The sequence below is a fragment of the Hippocampus bargibanti genome, linkage group LG01, assembly GCF_051943395.1.
Source record: "Hippocampus bargibanti isolate YZ-2025 linkage group LG01, ASM5194339v1, whole genome shotgun sequence".
Taxonomy (NCBI): Eukaryota; Metazoa; Chordata; class Actinopteri; order Syngnathiformes; family Syngnathidae; genus Hippocampus; species Hippocampus bargibanti.
In genome coordinates, this window is record NC_142734.1 from 24,835,530 (window position 1) to 24,855,028 (window position 19,499).

Below are 19,499 nucleotides of genomic sequence, written 5' to 3' on the forward strand. Positions count from 1 at the left end.
AAGGGAGGCTGATAGCCACAGGCGGACATGAATGGGGACCGACCTGTGGCTGCGGAGACCAGGGAGTTGTGGGCGTACTCCACCCAGGGTAGATGCAGGGCCCACGACGCCGGGTTGTGAAGGCACACGCACCGGAGGGTCGCCTCCAGGTCCTGGTTCTTCCTCTCCGTCTGTCCGTTGGTCTCGGGATGGTATCCAGACGACAGGCTCGCCGACGCCCCTGGGGACCGACAGAAACGTTTCCATACCTTGGAAACGAACTGCGGTCCCCGGTCCGACACGATGTCCGTCGGAATCCCGTGGAGACGGACGACGTGGTTAACCAGGAGTTGAGCCGTCTCGATGGCGGACGGCAACCTGGTTAACGGGACGAAGTGGGCCGACTTAGAGAATCGGTCCACTACGGTGAGGACGACCGTCTTGCCACGGGAGGGGGGGGAGGCCTGTCACGAAGTCGACGGAGATGTGGGACCAGGGTCTGGACGGCACCGGTAGCGGCTGGAGGAGTCCTGCCGGGGGCTGGTGGGAGGCTTTCCCACGGGCGCAGGTCGGGCAGGCCTTTACGAAGAGGGTGATGTCCATCCTGAACCCCGGCCACCAGAACCGTTGGGCGATGAGTTGGATCGTCCTGTTGACCCCCGGGTGACAGGCTATCTTGGAGGTGTGCCCCCAAACGAGCATCTCCGTGCGAAGAGGGGGGGGACGAACAGGCGATCCTTAGGGCAGCCCCTGGGGATGGGGGTCGTCCCCTGGGCTTGCTGAACCTTTCTCTCAACCTCCCATCTGAGGGCACCCAGGATGCGCTGGGCCGGCAGGATGTTGGTGGTGGTCTCCTCCCTTTCTGCCGGCTCATGGATGCGGGATAGGGCATCGGGCTTGGTGTTCTGTGACCCTGGGCAGTATGTGAGAGAAAAGTTAAAACGGGTGAGGAAGAGTGACCATCGGGCCTGTCTAGAGTTAAGTCTCTTGGCCGACCGGATGGCCGCCAGGTTCTTATGGTCCGTGTAGACGGTGAAGGGGTGTTTCGCTCCCTGAAGCCAGTGTCTCCATTCCTGCAGGGCCAGGACGACCGCCAGAAGTTCTCGGTTTCCGACGTCGTAGTTGGCCTCGGCGGGGCTGAGCCGGCGGGAGAAGAAGGCGCATGGGCGTAGCTTCTGGTCCGTGGGAGAGCGCTGGGACAGGACGGCCCCTACTCCAGACTCGGATGCGTCAACCTCGACCGTGAACGGGAGATCCGGGTCGGGATGACGCAAAACAGGGGGGTTGGTGAAGGCCAGACGGAGGCGGTTGAATGCCCCCTCAGCATCGGGCGTCCACCTGAAGGGAATCTTGGAGGAGCACAATCAAGGGAATGACAATCAGCTGTGGGAACCCAGGTGATTCATGATGGGCCCGGATGAGAGACGGGTCGAGGATCCAGGCACGTGGGACCCACTGTCGTTCCTCCGGTCCATAGCCCTCCCAGTCGACCAGGTACTGCACTCCTCTGCCCATGCGCCTGGAGTCCAGTATCTCCCGCACAGTGTAGACCGGTCCGTTGGCCAACATCCGGGGGGAGGTGGGGGGGGGTGGCGTGGGGGCTAAGGACCTGGTTTCCACTGGCTTGAGAAGGGAAACATGGAATACGGGGTGGATCCTCATGGTGGGTGGCAGCCGGAGCCTCAACGAGACCGGGCTGAGGATGGCCTCGATGGGGAAGGGACCTGTGAAGCGTGGGCCCGGCTTGGCTGAAGACCCTGCCAGCCGAAGGTCCCTCGTGGACAGCCACACCTCCTGCCCGACCTGGTAGCTGGGTGCCTGTCTCCGATGACGATCCGCCACCCGCTGGTTCCGGGATGCGGTGCGTGTCAGGGCGTCCCTGGTCTCCTTCCAGACTCGGTGGGCCCGTCTGAGGTGATGTTCAATAGACGGGACCTCCACCTTGCCCTCCTGGGTGGGAAACAAGGGAGGCTGATAGCCACAGGCGGACATGAATGGGGACCGACCTGTGGCTGCGGAGACCAGGGAGTTGTGGGCGTACTCCACCCAGGGTAGATGCAGGGCCCACGACGCCGGGTTGTGAAGGCACACGCACCGGAGGGTCGCCTCCAGGTCCTGGTTCTTCCTCTCCGTCTGTCCGTTGGTCTCGGGATGGTATCCAGACGACAGGCTCGCCGACGCCCCTGGGGACCGACAGAAACGTTTCCATACCTTGGAAACGAACTGCGGTCCCCGGTCCGACACGATGTCCGTCGGAATCCCGTGGAGACGGACGACGTGGTTAACCAGGAGTTGAGCCGTCTCGATGGCGGACGGCAACCTGGTTAACGGGACGAAGTGGGCCGACTTAGAGAATCGGTCCACTACGGTGAGGACGACCGTCTTGCCACGGGAGGGGGGGGAGGCCTGTCACGAAGTCGACGGAGATGTGGGACCAGGGTCTGGACGGCACCGGTAGCGGCTGGAGGAGTCCTGCCGGGGGCTGGTGGGAGGCTTTCCCACGGGCGCAGGTCGGGCAGGCCTTTACGAAGAGGGTGATGTCCATCCTGAACCCCGGCCACCAGAACCGTTGGGCGATGAGTTGGATCGTCCTGTTGACCCCCGGGTGACAGGCTATCTTGGAGGTGTGCCCCCAAACGAGCATCTCCGTGCGAAGAGGGGGGGGACGAACAGGCGATCCTTAGGGCAGCCCCTGGGGATGGGGGTCGTCCCCTGGGCTTGCTGAACCTTTCTCTCAACCTCCCATCTGAGGGCACCCAGGATGCGCTGGGCCGGCAGGATGTTGGTGGTGGTCTCCTCCCTTTCTGCCGGCTCATGGATGCGGGATAGGGCATCGGGCTTGGTGTTCTGTGACCCTGGGCAGTATGTGAGAGAAAAGTTAAAACGGGTGAGGAAGAGTGACCATCGGGCCTGTCTAGAGTTAAGTCTCTTGGCCGACCGGATGGCCGCCAGGTTCTTATGGTCCGTGTAGACGGTGAAGGGGTGTTTCGCTCCCTGAAGCCAGTGTCTCCATTCCTGCAGGGCCAGGACGACCGCCAGAAGTTCTCGGTTTCCGACGTCGTAGTTGGCCTCGGCGGGGCTGAGCCGGCGGGAGAAGAAGGCGCATGGGCGTAGCTTCTGGTCCGTGGGAGAGCGCTGGGACAGGACGGCCCCTACTCCAGACTCGGATGCGTCAACCTCGACCGTGAACGGGAGATCCGGGTCGGGATGACGCAAAACAGGGGGGTTGGTGAAGGCCAGACGGAGGCGGTTGAATGCCCCCTCAGCATCGGGCGTCCACCTGAAGGGAATCTTGGAGGACGTGAGGTTAGTGAGGGGGAGTACCTTCTGACTATACCCACGAATGAAGCGGCGGTAGAAGTTGGCAAACCCCAAAAACCGCTGGAGCTGTTTTCACGTCTTCGGGATCGGCCATTCCACCACCGCTTTAGTCTTAATGGGGTCGGCCCTGAGCTGCCCCTGCTCCACAACAAACCCTAGGAAGGACAGAGAGCGGACATGGAACTCGCACTTCTCTGCCTTCACATAGAGCCGGTTTTGCAGGAGCCGCGCCAGGACCCGTCGGACGTGTTGCCGGTGCTCCTCTGCGGAATGAGAAAAAATGAGAATATCGTCAAGATAAACAAAAACATTGAGGAAGTCCCTGAGCACATCATTGATTAAATTCTGGAAGACGGCGGGCGCGTTCGTGAGTCCGAACGGCATCACCAGATACTCAAAATGTCCTAATGGTGTTTTAAATGCGGTTTTCCATTCATCCCCCTCCCGGATGCGGACCAAATGGTACGCACTGCGGAGGTCTAATTTGGAAAAAATGGTAGCTGATTGAAGGGGCGTGAAGGCTGAGTCCATGAGGGGGAGGGGGTATTTGTTTCGGATGGTGATGTCGTTCAGACTCCGGTAGTCGACACACGGACGCAGGGTTCCGTCCTTCTTGTCAATAAAGAACCCTGCGCCCAGCGGAGACCGTGACGGCCGGATGAGTCCCGCCGCGAGGGAGGAGTCTATGTAAGTGCTCAGGGCTTCCCGTTCCAGTTGTGAGATGTGGAAAAGTCTGGAGTCCGGTAATGGAGCCCGCGGCTGCAAGTCTATAGCACAGTCATACGGTCGGTGAGGCGGCAGGGATTGGGCGTGGTCTTTGCTGAACACCTCCTGCAGGTCATGGTAGCAATGTGGCACGCCCTTGAGGCAGATGGCCTCGGGCGGGCCACCGCGGGAGGGGTCTCGCCCTGCCGTAGCCGACCGCAGGCAGTTGGCGTAGCAGTAGGGGCTCCAGCCCTGAATGGTGGGCCCCTCCCAGGAGATGGACGGGTCGTGGGTATTGAGCCAGGGGAGACCCAATACCAACGGCGCATTCCGGGAGGGCATAACTAAAAATTGGCGGTGTTCGACGTGATTCCCCGCTACCCGGAGTTTTAGCGGGGCAGTGAGGTGGGTGACTCGGGCTAACAGTCTGCCGTCCAGGTCGACGATCTCCTTTGGGGGGTGGAGATCGATCAGCTGGCAGCCCAACGAGTCCGCCAGCTGGGGATCAATGATGCACCCGTCGGCCCCCGAGTCCACAAGGGCCCGCACGGTTTGGGAGCTGGACGGGCCGATTAATTCGCGTCCAGCTCCAACCGTGTAACGGGGGTCGTGGCTTTGACCTCCAGAGGTCGCTGTGGTCGCCGTTTCGACGGGGACTTGCGGGGACCTGAGGTCTTTGGCTGGGGGCCTTGGGTGCGGCGAGCCCCGGGGATAGTGCGGTCGTTCCCTCCCCCTATGATCATGGGTTCGGGGGATTCCTCCAGGCGCCGCACGCGCACGCTGCCGGGTGTGGGAGATCTGGACCGGCTTCGGGGCCGTCTGGGCCGTTGGCCGCGCTGCTCCCTCTGTCGCTCCCGAAGGCGGTGATCCAGGCCGATGTCTATGGCGACCAGGTCGTCGAAGGTGGTGCCAGCGTCGCGGGCAGCCAACTCGTCCTTGAGATCGGCGTTCAATCCGCGACGAAACACCCCCCTCAGCGCTCGGTCGCCGTAGCCGCTGCCAGCGGCCCGGATGCGGAAGTCGACGGAGTATTCCGCGGCTGAACGGGCCCCTTGGACGCAGTCCAATAGTCTCCCCTCAGCTTCGGACTCCGTCACCGGATGATGGAAAACCCGGCGTAACTCGGCGACGAAGTCCGGGTACGAGGTGCGCAGCTCCGGTCGGGACTCTCGGATGGCCAGCACCCATTTCTCGGCTTCTCCCGTGAGCAGGCTGGTGATGAAGGCTACCTTCGCCTCATCGCTAACGCAGGCGTATGGATGTTGATCAAACACGAGCGTGCACTGCATTAAAAACTGAGCGCAGCGCCCGGTTTCGCCTGCGTAGCGTGAGGGGAGCGGTAGTTGAAGAGCGTGCCTACTCACGGGCGGGGAAGACTTGTTTGTCAGGGCGGAAATTCGTGCCTCAGCCGCCTCGAAGCGTTGAGCCAGCATAGTGGTAATTTGGCTGACTTCCGCGATGGCACGGGCCAGCTGGCTCGAACGCTCCGCTTGCACGGTCAGGGCGGCGAGGAATCTGTCTTCGCCGGCGGGATCCATGGGTGGTCGGAGTATTATGTCAAGGCACTCGAGGCTTGAGGGCAGGGCTCGAGTGACGAAAGGAAAGCGGGGAGGTTGGATCCAAAATACACGGCGAGACAGATACTCGTGAACAAAAAGTCTTTACTGAGGCACTCATGCAAAAATAACAGCAGGGAGAGGTAAGTGAGAGATCGGTGACGGCAGACCTGACGGCATGGAAGTAGTAATGGTGGCTTTAAGAATACTCTGACAAAGACGGTATTGCGCGATCGGTAAATATAGTCAGAAGGCACAATCAAGGGAATGACAACCAGCTGTGGGAACCCAGGTGCGTGATGATGGGAGGGGCCGTCTCCATGGAGCAGCGGAGAAGGTGACAGGAGGGGCGGGGCGCGCCCCGGGCGGCGACGAGATGTGACACTTGTTGAGGAACGTAGCCTTCTTCTTTCACCAACTTGAGAAATGATCACCTGTAGGTGCTTTCTAATTTTACCTCGTTCCTCATCAATTGTGTTCTGTTTAGCTGGGTTGATAGCTTTTTGCATCAAGTGTACAGATGGCTTGTGCGGGTTATTTGTGGAACCTGATTGATAGGATATTTTAACCTTTCAGTCTACACTCAGCCTTTGAACAATTTGATCAATAAGGTTGAAACGAATCCAAATGTCACTGTTTTCTATCCATTTTCTAACTCTCTCTCTGTTGTCTTCCTGTCCATTTTATGTTTAAACCCCCCTCACTGATGCCTTTTTGACCAGTCATGTGGCTTTAACCAAAGACTGGGGGCGAGGTATAGAGGACAAAAAAAGTCTGCTGCCATTTTCTAGTGAGGAGAACGGGCTCGTTCGCGAACGACACATCACTCATTGTGGCGCTCCATGTGTATCCAGAAAAATAGTTCGTATGCCAAGGTTAAATTTTCATAAATTTAACGTTTATAAACTGAAAAGTTCGTAAGCCAAGGTGTTCATAAACCGAGGTATCACTGTACTTGAGTTTTGCCGGAAAAAAAACTACGGTTTTCATGATCCCATTCCGGGTTAATCATGAAACTGACGTTTTCCAATAAAAACAATCCATCCAAAATGGTCAACTACTAACTACTACTACTACTACAACTAACTACTGTACTTAATGTTCATTCAAAACACGAGAACAGGCGCTCGGCACAGGGCTAGCTGTTAGCTTCCTTTAGATGAATGAATCCTGAGTGACAGCTCGTCCCTGGAATCGAGACACAAGAGTTAGTGTTGTTTTTTTTTTTTTTGCATCGTCGTGTAACGCCGTCTGCCGGAGAAAAATCAACCAAAGGTGTGAAAAGTCAAAGAAAACGACATTCGTTTGGCGAGGAAAAATACTACTACTACTACTACTACTAATACTAATAAAAATAATAATAATAATAATAATAATAATAATACATTTAATTTCAAGCACCTTTCAGGTAAACACTTTACAATAAAAACAAAGCACAAAACAATAAAACCAGAAGTAAAATGATAAATAATAAAATAACTGATTGACCATGAATAGACTAGACCAGACATGGGCAAACTACGGCCCGCGGGCCACATACGGCTTTTTAATCCGGCCCGCCGAATTTGCCCAAATTATAGTAAAAACAGTATCTAAAACTCATGACAAAAAGTTAGCCAAGAACAGGGCAGATAACTGAAAAGTTGCCTGGCCCAATTTTCACAACTTGAAGCACAATGAGACAACTAATCACATTAAAAAACATTGTCACAAAGTATAAAGTTTTTTTTTTTTTTAATCAAGAATGCATCGACTACAAATGCTACCTTGCTTAATTTACGGTACATGTGCATGGCTGTAGATTTTGCTGCAGTAGTCAATTATCATTGCGGTGCACAATGCAACGTTTGCATTGCTTTCTACGAGCCACTAAGCCCCTTTCATAAGTCTCACGTACACTTTACAGTCACGGTTTAATGTAAATTTAGGTTTTGTAGCGTCACATATGTTGTTAGCTTCTTTTGAATCTTTCTTCTGGGCTGAGGTTCTGTGCATCTATTTTGGAAAATGACATGCAATTGCACAACTCTATAACGCTTGCGAAAGTCCGGAAGAAAGAAGCAGGCTTCTGATTGGCTGCCGTGCCGAGTATGCAAATTTCAACTGCAGGTAGTCTATGTTTGTGTGCTCGGCGACGGTACATGTGTATTGTTTGCGCGTGAAGGCGAGGGCGTCAGTGAGGAGTTTGTTGAGCGCGCGTTCAGGACAAACCATCTATGATTTGGCGGAATTTAACACAAGTAGGTATTATTGAGCTTGAATATTTCGTTGTGTAATAATATGTTTTGAATGTTGAAAGTGATTCAATTTTTCAATAAATGTTGATTTCTTTAACTTTGCCCCTTCAATGAAAACTTATTAAAAACAGACGCATTCTTGATAAATCACAGTGCATATGTTATTTTAATCTATTTCCATTTCCTCCTCCAAGTATCTGCGAAATAGTATGTAAACGCCGTAGTCCTTGAGGCAAATTTATTAACTGATCAGGGATATTTTTCACATTTGAAAGACAGTTAATAAATTGGGTTGTCGTGTTCTTACTGTGCTATGAGGTTTGTACACACTACATTTAAAGGACAACCGACACCTTTTTTTTTTGTTTCCCACTGACATCAGAAAAACGTTTTATAGCATCTAAAATACTCAAATCAGGCAGGCTGATATTTTTAGTTAAATGAAAAACACCAATAAAAATGACTTCAAAATGCATCTGGAAATGGCCAGTTTCAGAAGTTCCCACCCCCCTGTTCGTGACGTCACGCCAAGACGTCTTGCCTTGCTCGAGAATCAAAACAATGACTTCAGATTCGGAGAAGATGTTTTCTTGTTACTCATCCAGTTAATAATAGGATTCAAATAGTTCTGAAGAGGAAAGCATAAATGTTTGCAATTGATTCAAGGAGTCCTCCCATATCAATTTGAGCCGTCAATGACAGCAATGTAGCACCCAGAAAATGCAGAAGATTGCGCCCAAGCTCCGTTGGAAATGGGCTGATTTGTCAGATGGGAATTTGTGTCAGCGAATATCAAATAGCTGTCTTGGTGCAACACACAACGATTCACCATGGCGTTATTTATGTGTTTTCCTTCTAATTTCGCCATCAACACGGATCAACACAAAGTTTTCAGACCAAACAAAGTACCCAAAATGCATTGTATGTCGCTTTCTCGGTCAGGGGCGGTCCAAACATGACGTCACGTGGGGATCGTCATCAACTCGAAAACAAGACTTCATGAATATTCAGCGCAAGTCTTAAAACGTAAACTATAGCTATATGCTGTGGAATCTTTGTAAAATACACTCAGTCAAAGTCATTTTGGGTGATTTTATAAATTATGGACATAACTTGTCCGGAGGCGTCGGTTGTCCTTTAATGCTTTAGGTTTAGTATTTCCGGCCCAAACACTCCCTCCAAATGCTCCTGGCCCGGCCCCTCTGTCGAATTTTAGAACCCAATGCGGCCCGCAAGTCAAAAAGTTTGCCCACCCCTGGACTAGACCATGAATGCAATTTTAAACAGATGGGTTTTGAGGTGGGATTTGAAAGTAGGGAGGGAGTCATTTTACGAATGTTGGGTGGAAGTGAATTGCAGAGTTTGGGAGCAGAGCGGCTGAAAGCTTTGCATCCCATCGTGGTGAGACGGGCAGAGGGCATGTAGAGGTGAAGGGAGGATGAGGATCTGAGGGACCGAGAGGGAACGGAGATTTGAAGCAGGTCAGACAGATGGTGAGGGGCAAGGTTATGGATGGCTTTGAATGTAAACAGAAGTATTTTCAGAATCAGAATCAGAATCAGAATCATCTTTATTGCCAAGTATGTAGAACATACAAGGAATTTGTTTCCGGGAGAACACGCTGCACTAGTATCGTCGTCAAAAAAAACTGCTAAGTGGCACTATACAGTTCCATTTTGGCTACTGTTGAATTCGATCCGATGTTTAACAGGGAGCCAGTGGAGCTGCTGGAGGACGGCGGTGATGTGGTGAAAGTAGGGGGTTTTAATGATGATCCGGGCTGAAGAATTTTGGACTAGTTGGAGTTTATGGAGAAATTTCTGATTGACGCCGTAGAGAAGTGAGTTACAATAATCGATGCAGGAGGTGACGAGACTGTGGAAAGGATAGCAGCGGAGTAAGGGGTGAGAGAGGGACAGAGACGATTGATATTACAGAGGTGGAAATATGCACACCGAGTTATGTTATTTATATGGGAGTGAAAAGATAGTGATCTATCGAGGATGACACCCAGGCTCTTGACCTTAGGGGAGGGGGACACGGTTGAACTGTCAATGGTGAGAGAGAAACTGTTTGCTTTGTGTAGGGTGGATTTGGTACCGACAAGGAAAAGTTCAGTTTTTTCGCTGTCTTTTCGAAAACACCCAAGCATTTCCAGGAATTAGACTTCGCTCAAGAAAAGGTGAAAATGACGGCAGTTTCAGTTACATAACTGTCAACCTTGGCTAATAACTGCTCTTATAAATGATTACAATTCCCATATAAAAGTTTTCGTACGGCGTACATTATTTAAAATGTTAAAAAAATGCGAACAAGCAGAAATGCAGACAGTTCACTGCGCATGTTATGCTTTTATCAATACGACCGTACACAACGATAAAAATTACATCATAGCGGTCAACCTTGGCTAATAGCTGGTCTTATAAATGATTACAAGTCCCGTATAAACGTTTTCTTACACCGTACATTATTTGAAATGCAAAAAAAAAAAAATGCCAACAAGCGGAAACACAAACAGTTTACCGCACATGCGCAGTAACCTGGACCCCAGCGTATTACTAGACATTTCTGCTTTCAGAAGTTGGCAGCTATGTATATGTATCAACATTAAATTACCAAGTTGACTCCAAATACACAACGACCCTTCATGATGATTTTTTTCCTGCACTGCATCCTGTAGATAAGGGTTGCCCAACCTTTTTTGACTTTTTCGATATCCAACCGCCCTCAATTGACCCGTTACCTCCCACGGACCTCCGCGTGCATACCATCACGAGCAACACCATAATGGCCCCTAGGATGAACACACTTTGGCCACATGTTAATCACTACCACAGCTCCTGTATGCCATTTAAAAATGCTTCTCTCAGGCCCTCCACAAATCAAAGCCACTTTTTCCAGCTCTCACCAGCGATTCCAGAAATGTTGGCAATAAATATTTATTCTTCACATTCTTACGGCATTGGAAAACATTTGTTTCCTCCTACAGAAACTGTTTAAAACAAACAAAAAAGATATTTCTCTCCCCTATCTTTTCCTATTTTCTAGAATAAACTCCAGTGAATCACTTGTCGCAGTGTTACAATAAAATACAATACATATTGATTGATGTCGCGCTTCAACAAAAGCTGAAGCTGTTTTTTTCAACCACGTTTGAGACTGTTGACTTCAGATAAATCAGTATCTTTCATACAAAAAAAATATTTGTTTCTTAACTCATTCACTGCCAGACATGTGCAAAAGTATGTCCACTCCAGTGCCAGGGTTTTTGTCATTGTCACTTGAATTCCAGGACCCACATAATATTGAGTTTTAGGATGGCATAAATATTCAATGCAGCATCAGAAACCTTGAACTCTCTTCTTTCATCAAAAAAATGTTAATTCCTAAATGATATGGGTCTGGAGTTATAGGAGCTTGAAATGAGGGTGGATGCCCAACATACAAGGCAATACATACACATATAGCGCTTTAACACCAGCTGAAGCTGAAACAAAGCATTAACATGGACAAAAGGGAAATGCAGGCCCCTCGTGGAAATGAAAAACATTGCCAGACGGCTTGCCAGTGCTTTATCAGCACCCAAGCAAGAAAAAAACGAAACCCGAACTAATTCGGGAATGGCACTTGACGTCATATTTTCAATTTCTGAATAAATTTTTGAATGAGATAATGAGTGAGCTTATGAAAACATTCGCGAAGTTGATTTCCGCAGGCTGTCTGATCGCAACATGATACGATACGTCACAATGGCGCAATATAATTTTCGAGGTCGCAAAAAATAACAAAGCATTACATGGTGTGCATTATTGACAAATTCTGTTTACTATTTGTGTGATATTCTTTAATTCCTAAATGATATGGGTCTGGAGTTATCTGAGCCAGAGGCCATTTATCGGCACCCAAACATGAAAAAAACAAAACCTGAACAAATTCAAAAATGGCGCTCTATGTCACATTTTCAATTCCTGGATAAATTCATGAATGGCACTGAATGAGTTAACGAGTCAACAACAACAACTTTTCTTCGGGTTTTTCTGTCGAATGGATTAATCGGATGCTATTTGCTGGTCCACAGGGTCCATGGATCCCACAGGGTCAGAACTCGGCAGACTGCAAAAACACATCCCGCAGCTGGAATACAATGTCAGCTCTATGGCAACGGTGAGTAACCATTTTTCTGCTTTGTGAACTTCCAGGATCCAGGATATATGCGTGTGAATGAGAGGGATCCAAGTGATGCTATGGGGAGAATAGATAAAGAAGGTGGAGGATTTGAAGTACGTGGGGTCATCTGTCCAGAGCAATGAAGAGAGAGCGTGGAAAAGAGGTGAAGAAGCGTGTCCAGCCATGATGGAACGGCTGGAGAAAAATGTCAGGTGTGATGTGTGATAGAAGGGTTTCAGCTAGGATGAAAGGAAAGGTCTATAAAACGGTGGTGGGAGCAGCCATGATGTTTAGACTGGAGACATGTCCACTGAAGAAAAGACAGGATGCAGAGCTGTAGGTAGCACAGATGTTGAGGTTTTCTTTGGGAGTGACCAGGTTGGATAGGATCAGGAAGGAGTATATCAAAGGGACAACTCATAAGAGGTTTTGGCTTTGGAGAGAAAGTCAGACTGAGATGGTTTGGATATGTCCAGAGGAGAGAGAGTGACTATATCGGGAGAAGGATGCTGAACCTTGAACTGCCAGGCAGGAGACCGAGAGGACACCCAAAGAGCAGGTTTGTGGATGTTGTCAAAGAGGACATGAAGGTAGCTGGTGTGAAAGAAGAGGATGCCCAAAACCGGGTTAGATGGAGGACACTGATTCGCTGTGGAGTCCCCTGAAGGGAAAAGCCTGAAGGAAAAGAAGTTACTATAACACTGCACATCTTCCTTGTTCTTAAAAATTGGCACCAGTACCTTTCGCCTCCATTCCTTAGGCATCTTCTCACCATCTAAGATCTTGTTGAACAACCCAGTCAGAAACACCACTCTCCGAGACACTTCCATACCTCCATTGGTAAACCATCAGGCAAGAGTGCCTTTGCACCCGTCATCCTCTTCAGCTCTCTCCTCACTTCATCCTTGCTAATCTTTGCTACGTATCCTTTATGGACATTATTGACAGGCACATCATTCTCCACTTTTGCAGAAGCGTTTCCAGTTGCTCAATGAGTGTGTGGACTGCCTGGACCAGTGTCAAGCACAACTACTGAACAGACTGAAGGCCTGGAGGTGGGAGCAGTACAAGGCAACCATTGGACATCCTTTTGATGACAACCTCAATGTCCTGCAGATGTGGTAAGATCTCAGTTTTATGACGGATGCTTATTGTCTGCATTTTGAAGCGACTGGCTTACACCACAGTTGCGACCTGGAAAAACTAGACCAGGGGTGCGTTCGCGATCGACCAGTCGATATCCAAGGTAGTTCAGCCGTCATCTGAAGGTGTCGAAACGTTTCGTTCCTCAGCCGAAGAGCTTCGTCAGCGAACTAACGTTGAGGTTTAAATTAGTCTGTGCCTACAACAGACTTCTTAGCTTATTACCACGTCGGCTTAGTCATGCTCATCATGTGATACCATCATAGAACATTAGAGGTAATCAGACATAACAAAAGTGCGTGCATAGAAATAGTATCGTAATAAGCGGTACTATCGATATAACCGATATCGATATAACGAGACTTTACTGTATATATATATATATATATATATATATATATATATATATATATATATCGATATAACGAGACTTTACTGTGTATATATATATATATATACAGTATTATTCGTTATATTTTCATTTCCCGTGCACATTTCTAGTCTTTTTATGTATAATTAGTTCCGTTTAGTACGATTAGTGGTTTTTACAATAATCCGGTTACTACGGTGCTCTTTTTCATCTCCCGCCAGCCATTTTGCTATGTTTATATCGATACAAAAGATATTTAAGATGAATTGATATTTGCTTAGGGGTTTCTATACAGTACCACCATTATCGAAATCTGTATCGGTCGCGCCATTGGTCGACTTGGTCACGTGAGTTTGTTACGTGACCAGCTCCCGTGTAGCCGAGTCATTTTTATTTTCAGACGCCAGCTTGTCTGTGGCAGACAAGATTGTGTTAAAAGTTAAAATGGGAAGCAGAAGAAGATTGATGACTTTTTTAAATTGCATACATAATGCAGTAAGATTTAAGCGTTGCAGTTTCCCTGTTGTGTTATGTACATGCCCACTGTACTGTATATGAATGCAATCGTTTTTTGCAACAATGTTTCTTGTTTTGTCTGCTGAAGCGTGATCATTTTGAAAATTACTGTACATTCCATACTATGTATTAAAGGACAACTGATGTCACTTTTTATTCAAATGCAAAACACCAATAAAAATGACTTCACGCCAAGACGTCTTGCATTGCTTGTGAATCCAAACAATGGCTTCAGATTCGGATAATATGCTTTCTTGTTACACATCCAGTTATGAATATGATTCAAATACACTGTAGTCCTGAAGAGGAAAGCATACATGTTTGCAAGAATTATATGTGCCATTTGAGGCAACATTGGGGGAACATCTCTCACCCCCCCCCCCCCCCCCCAAAAAAAAGAGGCACAAAATGGCGAGCTCATATGGCCAGCTCTGTTTCTTATATGGCGCTTGGATGCCCTCTTTTGGCGGCTTTTGTTAATGCAGTTCGGCGCAGGACGGATGTATCGACAGTACGGTTATATCGACATTTTTTCTAACTCCCGAGAATATCAATATAACGAGACATTACTGTATATATATTGTAATGTCATGAGAGGCTAGCTCTCAGCGGGACAGGACAAAGTGCGCAATGGGCGACAGGTTTGAATGCAAACAAAGGTTTTAATAAAGGGTTTCAGGGTGTATTCACAAGCAACAACGGCAAGAATAGCATCTCTTCCAATACTTAAATCATAATAAAGTCTCTTCTGAGGTGAAACTGAAGACGGAGTTCCTTTCCATGTGTTTCTAGGCCTCACCCCTCTTGATGTCCTTCTCAGGTAGCCTAGCCACCTTTAGCAAGGGTCCAAATCCAGTGTTCTGTCGTATGGTCCCAACTGGCGATGAGTTCCATGCAGCAATCAGTTAGCAATCCACAGAGCACAGCAATGGAGCTTGTCTTCCCCCGGCCTCCACACTCAGAGGCTCTCTGCCTTAAAAGCCTTGCTTGCCAATCAAGCCGTGATCAGCCACAGGTGTGGGGTTTGAATTGCTACCTTCCACCAGATGGGGCCAAAACTCTCTGGGTGAAGCCATCTTAGAGGAATGTATTTGCCCTCCAGGACCCAGCCTCTCGTGACATCACACACACACCCCCCCCCCCCTTCACACCGACGTCCTCGGCGGGGTGAAGGATGCGAAACAGGCAAGGAAGGCCTCCCTTTGGGAGAAGGCATCCGCATTGCCTTGGCGCTTGCCAGCCCTGTGAACCACAGAAAAGTTAAAGGCCTGCAGACTCAAAAACTACCTGGTTATTCTGCTGTTGGTCTCCCTTTTTCTGGCCATCCATTGGAGAGGAGCATGATCAGAGACCACCGTGAAACGTCTTCCCAGGAGATAGAAGCGTAATGACTCCATAGCCCATGTAATGGCAAGACACTCCTTTTCCACTGTGGAATAGTTCTTTTCCCTGGGCAACAGCTTTCTGCTAAGGTAAAGGATGGGATGTTCCTCTCCTCCATGTACTTGCGAGAGTACGGCCCCCAGACCAACTTCTGATACATCAGCTTGAACAATGAAGTCTTTGCTGAACTCTGGTGCCACCAGGATCGAACTGGAGCCCAGTGCCTGTTCTAGATTGATGAAGGCCATTTCGGCCTCTGGGCTCCATTTCACCAACCGAGAGCGTTTTTTGGTCGTCAATTCTGTCATGGGGGCTGCTATAGTAGCAAAGTGTCAGAGATATGACAGTCAGACACCGTGGACAGACTCGGAACCAGAAAGATTGTCCCCACTGCCGCAGGAAGCGCAGTCATCAAATGACATACATCTGAATTATGCGCCTCTCTGCCAAGCTATTTATTGAGAGTATATGTAAATTAAAGTGATACATTAGTAAAACATGGTTTTCTTGATTATAATGCCACGCCTCTGGGCGTTCTGAGCACCAACAGATGCAAGGAGTAAAACATAGACATTTTAATTGGTTGTATTTTCCATGAACTGATAAATTTGTAATCTGGCGCTTGTGCAGGATGTTTAAGCCGTAAATAACTTTGGTGAAAAAGGAGTTTCTCAAGCCCTAAATTCTGTGCAAAGACCTTGTAGAATTTAGATGGAGACGACAGTTCACCTTGCCGTGTCTGTTTCACTCAGATTCACTGTGGCCATCTGCGCTTTGACTGTGGGCCCATTGTTTAGTTAGTCAACAAAGCACGGCACTTTTAAACATGATACATTCTTATTCTCCATCACAAAGTCAGCAATAAAGCGTCTATAGTAGCCAGCCAGGCCTAAGAACGACCTCACCTGCTTCTTGGAAAGGGGCTGGGGCCAATCTTGTATAGCCCATAATTTTGCTTTTTGAGGCTTCACCAGCCCCCGTCCTATAGTGTAGCCCAGGTAGTTGGTCTCGCCAAATGCCAACCTGCACTTTTTGGGTTTGCTGTGAGACCTTCTTTTCTGACGGAGTCAATCACAGCTTGCACTCTGGGTAAGTGACTCTCCCAGTCGGGACTCTGTATGACAACATCATCCAAGTATGCTGCTGCGTACCTCTTGTGGGGGGTGATAATCTGATCCATTAGGCGCTGAAACGTGGCGGGTGCTCCATGGAGACCAAATGGGAGCCTGGTGTACTGGTAGAGTCCCTCTGGTGTGGCGAAGGCTGTCTTCTCCTTTGATGCCGGGGTCAGGGGCACCTGCCAATAACCCTTTGATTCTCTCTTTTGTCTTTTCGACCCCTAGGTGTTCCCCTAGCAGGTGCGTGTGTGCCAAGTCCAGTACTGTAGCTCGGTGTTGCTGCGGCACGAAAAGTTGTTCACGTACTTCATCATTTTGTTTCGTTACCTGGTATAATAGCCCCCGGTCAACAGCAAAATGGGGGTATGTGGGGCTTGTCCTTTCCCCCAGTACTACACCCTCTAAAACCTGCAAATTTTTCATGGCGTTGGCAAGGGTAGGATCCTGTAACGGGGCTGTACCATACCGGCCTGTTAAAGGAGGCAGCTTCTGGGTCCCTGGGTTCTCATCACCACTGGAAGCCGGGAGATTTTCTGGGGCTGGAGTCTCCTTGGCTGTCTCTGGGCCAGACTCCGTCTCCGGTGGTGCATTTGCTGTCCCTAGGAGAGCACAGGCTAGGGAGAGTGAATCAGGGGCGTAGGCTTGAGTATTAACTACACACGTCTTACCTCTCCCCTTCCGAGGTAGTCGGGCCAGTCTTTCCTGTGTTTCTCTCCACAGTGAGTGAAAGGCTGGGCAGTCGCGTCCAATCAGGAGGGGGACAGGGAGTGAGTCACCCACACCAGCTACTATGCGGATGATTCATGGTGAGTTCGGTGGTGTGGTACTCTGGTGTCTCCGTGGACACGGGAGACTGGAAGGGTTTTCTCTGGAGATAACCTGATTGGATCCACCAGCGTTTGGCGCACCAAGGTGACCAGCCTTCCGGAGTCCAGCAGGGCTTCAACATCCTGTTGATTCACTGTCACTGGACAGGTGGTGGGTCTTGTTAGTGAGCTGTCACTCCCCCCCAGGAGGGAGGCATATTGAGCAGGGTGGGCACTGGAAGAGTCAGCGGTCGGCATGGACTCTTCCGTTGGTTTTCCACACTGCCATGAGATGTGTCCCGTCTCTCCGCATCTGTAGCATTATCTGGGCTCAGTGCAACCTGGGTATCCGTCACTGCCTGCGTGGGCTTCTGATGCCGCCTGGAGCCATCTTGGCTGTGTTGGGAAGCTTGGGCACCTTTCTGCGGGCCATTCCAGTCCTGGGTGGGGATGTGTTGCCGGTTTCCTTCCTGGTCGTTCGCAGCATCTCCGCTGTGGCCTGGTACTGCTCCACTGCTGCCACTGTTTGACAGGCAGTAGTCAGCAACTGCTGACTGATGATCTTTTTTGCCTCATAGGGCAGGGCTCGTAAGTAGCGATCCACGACAATGGCCTCGACCACCTCAGCTGCCGTGCTCCTTTCCGGTTCCAGCCACTTCCGGGCGATGCGAGCCAATTCGTGCATCTGTGCCCGTGGAGGCTAGTCTGGCTGGAACGTCCAGGTGTGGAAGCGCTGTGCCATCCCGAACTTGGTGAGCCCATGTCTGCTGAGAATTTCAGCTTTTAGATAATCGTAGTCTTCTGCTCTGTCTGCGGTCAAGTCCAGGACAGCAATCAGTGATTCCCCTGTCAGGAAGGGTGCTAGCAATCCCACCCATTGCTGCTTGGGCCACCTTTCTCTAGTGGCTGTTGCTTCAAATGTATGCAGGTACGCCTCAATATCATCCGTCACCCCCATCTTGACTAAAAAATCACCCGCCTTCACCCGGGGCATGTTCTTGGCGGCCATTTGTTTTTGCAAGAGCAATTCCTCTGCCTTCAGTTCATTTGCTCTCTTTTGCTCTTCTAGGAGAGCCAAATTGGCCTGATATTGGGCTTCCTGACTTGCGAGAAGGGTCTTCAAGATGTCTTCCATTTTTTGGGGCAGAGAAAATGAGCACAAAACATCATCCAGTGTGGGTCCTTGGGCAAGACCCTTCACGCTAATGCCTACCTCATACAATGATGAGAGACAATACATTGAATGACATGACGGCTCAGACGTCGCCCGGTCAAACAAGGTATGTGTCAGGTGCTGGGGAACCAGAGCACCTTGATGAAAAATGGGCTACTGGAACAACGCGGAGATGGACGAGATGCGATAACATGGCTCTGTTGGAATGCTACTACTCAGGCAACCTAGTCAGAGGGGTTACATGCGGAGAATGGGGGCTGAATGGTTACTTCCACAGTCACCCACAACCCACACTCACGGTTGACCACGAAACAACTAGTAGCTCAGTGTTCCAATATCCACAAACGGCAATTGCTATCACAACTTGAGATTGATGAGGTACAACACAAATTCCGAGGTGAAGGGCACCAGGCTGCCACATCAGAGGAAGAGGTTCAACCAGAGATTGGGAGGCAAGCCCCAATGAATGATGAGATTGGGAAGCCAGCCCCAATGAATGAAATGCTGAGCGAAGCAGCAACTGAACTGAGAGATAAGATCATGACAAGAATGAAAACTGGGCAACTAAGAAACCGATTACAACGGCTATGTGAAGTACCAACTGAAAGTTTCATGGAAACTGTGAATGCAGCACTGACAACGATCCTGACCGGTACGATCACGGAAACCAATGAGCTTATATACGCCTCAGCATCAGTGATCCTAGAGATGCTTGGCTACAAGAGCAACCATGGGAGCCACGAGATTCATTACCCACCTTGGAAAAGATGGTTGGAGGCTAAGATCAAGGCGGCTCGGAAAGATGTGGTTCAATTGAAGGAGACCCAGAGAGGTGTGAATAAAAGGCCAATACCAAAGAGGTACATGCAGATAACCATACCTGAAGCACTCTAAACTGCCAAACAAAGGCTCCAGGCCTTGTCCAGTCACCTTAAGAGGTACGCGAAAGAGAATGAGGCCAGAAGAATAAACAGGCTGTTCGCAACACAACCTGCGAAAGCGTACGCTCAGTAGCAGGGCTCTA

General features: G+C 49.6%; 1 protein-coding gene across 1 annotated transcript in view; it reads left to right on the plus strand.

Moving 5' to 3' along the window:
* stat6 (signal transducer and activator of transcription 6, interleukin-4 induced) overlaps nucleotides 1-19,499 on the plus strand; it is a 97,785-nt gene that overhangs the window by 29,430 nt on the left and 48,856 nt on the right. Inside the window, exons 6-7 of the mRNA XM_089004943.1 lie at nucleotides 11,877-11,962; nucleotides 12,938-13,086. Of these exons, the coding sequence (XP_088861069.1) occupies nucleotides 11,877-11,962; nucleotides 12,938-13,086 (235 nt within the window). The remainder of the gene's footprint in view (nucleotides 1-11,876; nucleotides 11,963-12,937; nucleotides 13,087-19,499) is intronic.